A 2033-nucleotide genomic window follows, 5' to 3' on the forward strand; every position below is an offset into this window, starting at 1 on the left:
GTCCCAGCCCACATCTCCCCACAGACCCCAGCCCCACATCTATGGGTCCCAGCCCCACATCACCCCACAGATCCCAGCCCCACATCCATGGGTCCCAGCCCCACACCTCCCAGCCCCACATCTGTGGGTCCCACCCCACACCCCCCCACAGCTCCCAGCCCCACATGTGTGGGTCCCAGCCCCACACCTTGGCCTCGCAGACGCTCTCGGTCTCGGTCGAATCTCTTTATTTCCCCTCCCCCAAATCTATGGGGCAACGCCGCCCCCCACATGTGGGGCTCAGGATCCAACCTCGCGCCCCATGGGGCCGCTGGGCCGGCGGTTATGGGGCGACCGGGGGGGGCTGGGGGCGGCCCCACAACACGGGGGGACCCCGCCGGGGGTCGGGGCAGCGAGTTGGGGGGATGTGGGGCCGGAGTTATGGGGCAGAGCTGCCCCACTGCTGCTATGGGGCAGAGCAGCGCTGCTATGGGGCAGAGCATTGCTGCTATGGGGCAGAGCATTGCTGCTATGGGGCAGAGCAGCGCCGCTATGGGGCTGAGCATTGCTGCTATGGGGCAGAGCTGCCCCACTGCTGCTATGGGGCAGAGCATCACTGCTATGGGGCAGAGCAGCGCCGCTATGGGGAAGAGCATCATCACTATGGGGCAGAGCATCGCCGCTATGGGGCAGAGCAGCGCCACTATGGGGCTGAGCAGCGCCACTATGGGGCTGAGCTGCCCCACTGCTGCTATGGGGCTGAGCATCGCCGCTATGGGGCTGAGCATTGCTGCTATGGGGGAGAGCATCGCCGCTATGGGGCAGAGCATCACTGCTATGGGGCAAAGCATCGCCGCTATGGGGCTGAGCATCGTCACTATGGGGCAGAGCTGCCCCACTACTGCTATGGGGCAGAGCATCACTGCTATGGGGCAGAGCGACCCCATTGCTGGTATGGGGCAGAGCATCATCGCCGCTATGGGGCTGAGCGGCCCCATTGCTGGTATGGGGCAGAGCATCATCGCCGCTATGGGGCAGAGCACCACTGCTATGGGGCTGAGCTGCCCCACTGCTGCTATGGGGCAGAGCATCGCCGCTATGGGGCAGAGCATCGCCGCTATGGGGCAGAGCATCGCTGCTAGGAGGCAGAGAATCATCGCTATGGGGCAGCCCCATAGTCTCCTTCCTGTCCCCCATTCCTGCCCCATAACTTCGGGGTCCCACTGGGGCTTCACTCCCCCTCCTCCCCCCTGCCCCATAACTTTGGGGTCCCATTGGGGCGCCGCTTTCCCTCCTCCCCCCCGCCCCATAGATTTGGGTCCCCATAGGGGCGCTGCTCCCCCTCCTCCCCCCCGCCCCATAGATGTGGGGTCCCTGTGGGGCGCTGCTCCCCCTCCGGCCCCCCGCCGCCCCGTCCCCCCCGTCCCCGCCCCACAACACCCTGCGGATGAGGCGCGTGCACAGAGCGGCGGCGCCGCGCGCCTCCGGGCACAGAGGCGACAAACTGAGGAAGCCGTGCGGCAGCGCGGGGACGACGCGCAGCGACACCGGGAGCCGCAGCGCCCTCAGGCGGCGGGCGAGGGAAACGGCGTCGTCCAGCAGCGGGTCCTGCTCACAGGCCTGGGGGGGGAGATGGGGGTTATGGGCGGTGTGGGGCTCTATGGGTCCCTATGGGGTTCTATGGGTCCCTATGGGGCTCTATGGGTCCCTATGGGGTTCTATGGGTCCCTATGGGGCTCTATGGGTCCCTATGGGGTTCTATGGGTCCCTATGGGGTGTCTATGGGTCCCTATGGGGCTCCATGAGGCTCTATGGGTCCCTATGGGTCCCTTTGGATCTCTATGGGTCCTATGGGGCTCTATGGGGCTCTATGGGTCCCTATGGGTTCCTATGGGTCCCTATGGGTCTCTATGGGTCCCTATGGGGCTCAATGGGGTCTATTGGTCCCTATGGGGTCTCCATGGGTCTCTATGGGGCTCTATGGTTCCCTATGGGTCCCTATGGGTCCCTATGGGTCTCTATGGGTCCCTATGGGTCTCTATGAGGCTCTATGG

The 2033-nt window shown here is 65.4% G+C and overlaps 1 protein-coding gene across 1 annotated transcript in view; it reads right to left on the minus strand.

The window, feature by feature from the left end:
* Positions 1 to 1419: 1419 nt before the first annotated feature.
* LIPE (lipase E, hormone sensitive type) overlaps positions 1420 to 2033 on the minus strand; it is a gene marked incomplete at its 3' end in the record, with an annotated part of 4517 nt that continues 3903 nt past the window's right edge. Inside the window, exon 3 of the mRNA XM_042890986.1 lies at positions 1420 to 1599. Within this exon, the coding sequence (XP_042746920.1) occupies positions 1420 to 1599 (180 nt within the window). The remainder of the gene's footprint in view (positions 1600 to 2033) is intronic.

The sequence above is a fragment of the Lagopus leucura genome, unplaced genomic scaffold (genome assembly GCF_019238085.1).
Source record: "Lagopus leucura isolate 7727_CA_CO unplaced genomic scaffold, USGS_WTPT01 33546-0_obj-0_obj, whole genome shotgun sequence".
NCBI classification, from domain to species: Eukaryota; Metazoa; Chordata; class Aves; order Galliformes; family Phasianidae; genus Lagopus; species Lagopus leucura.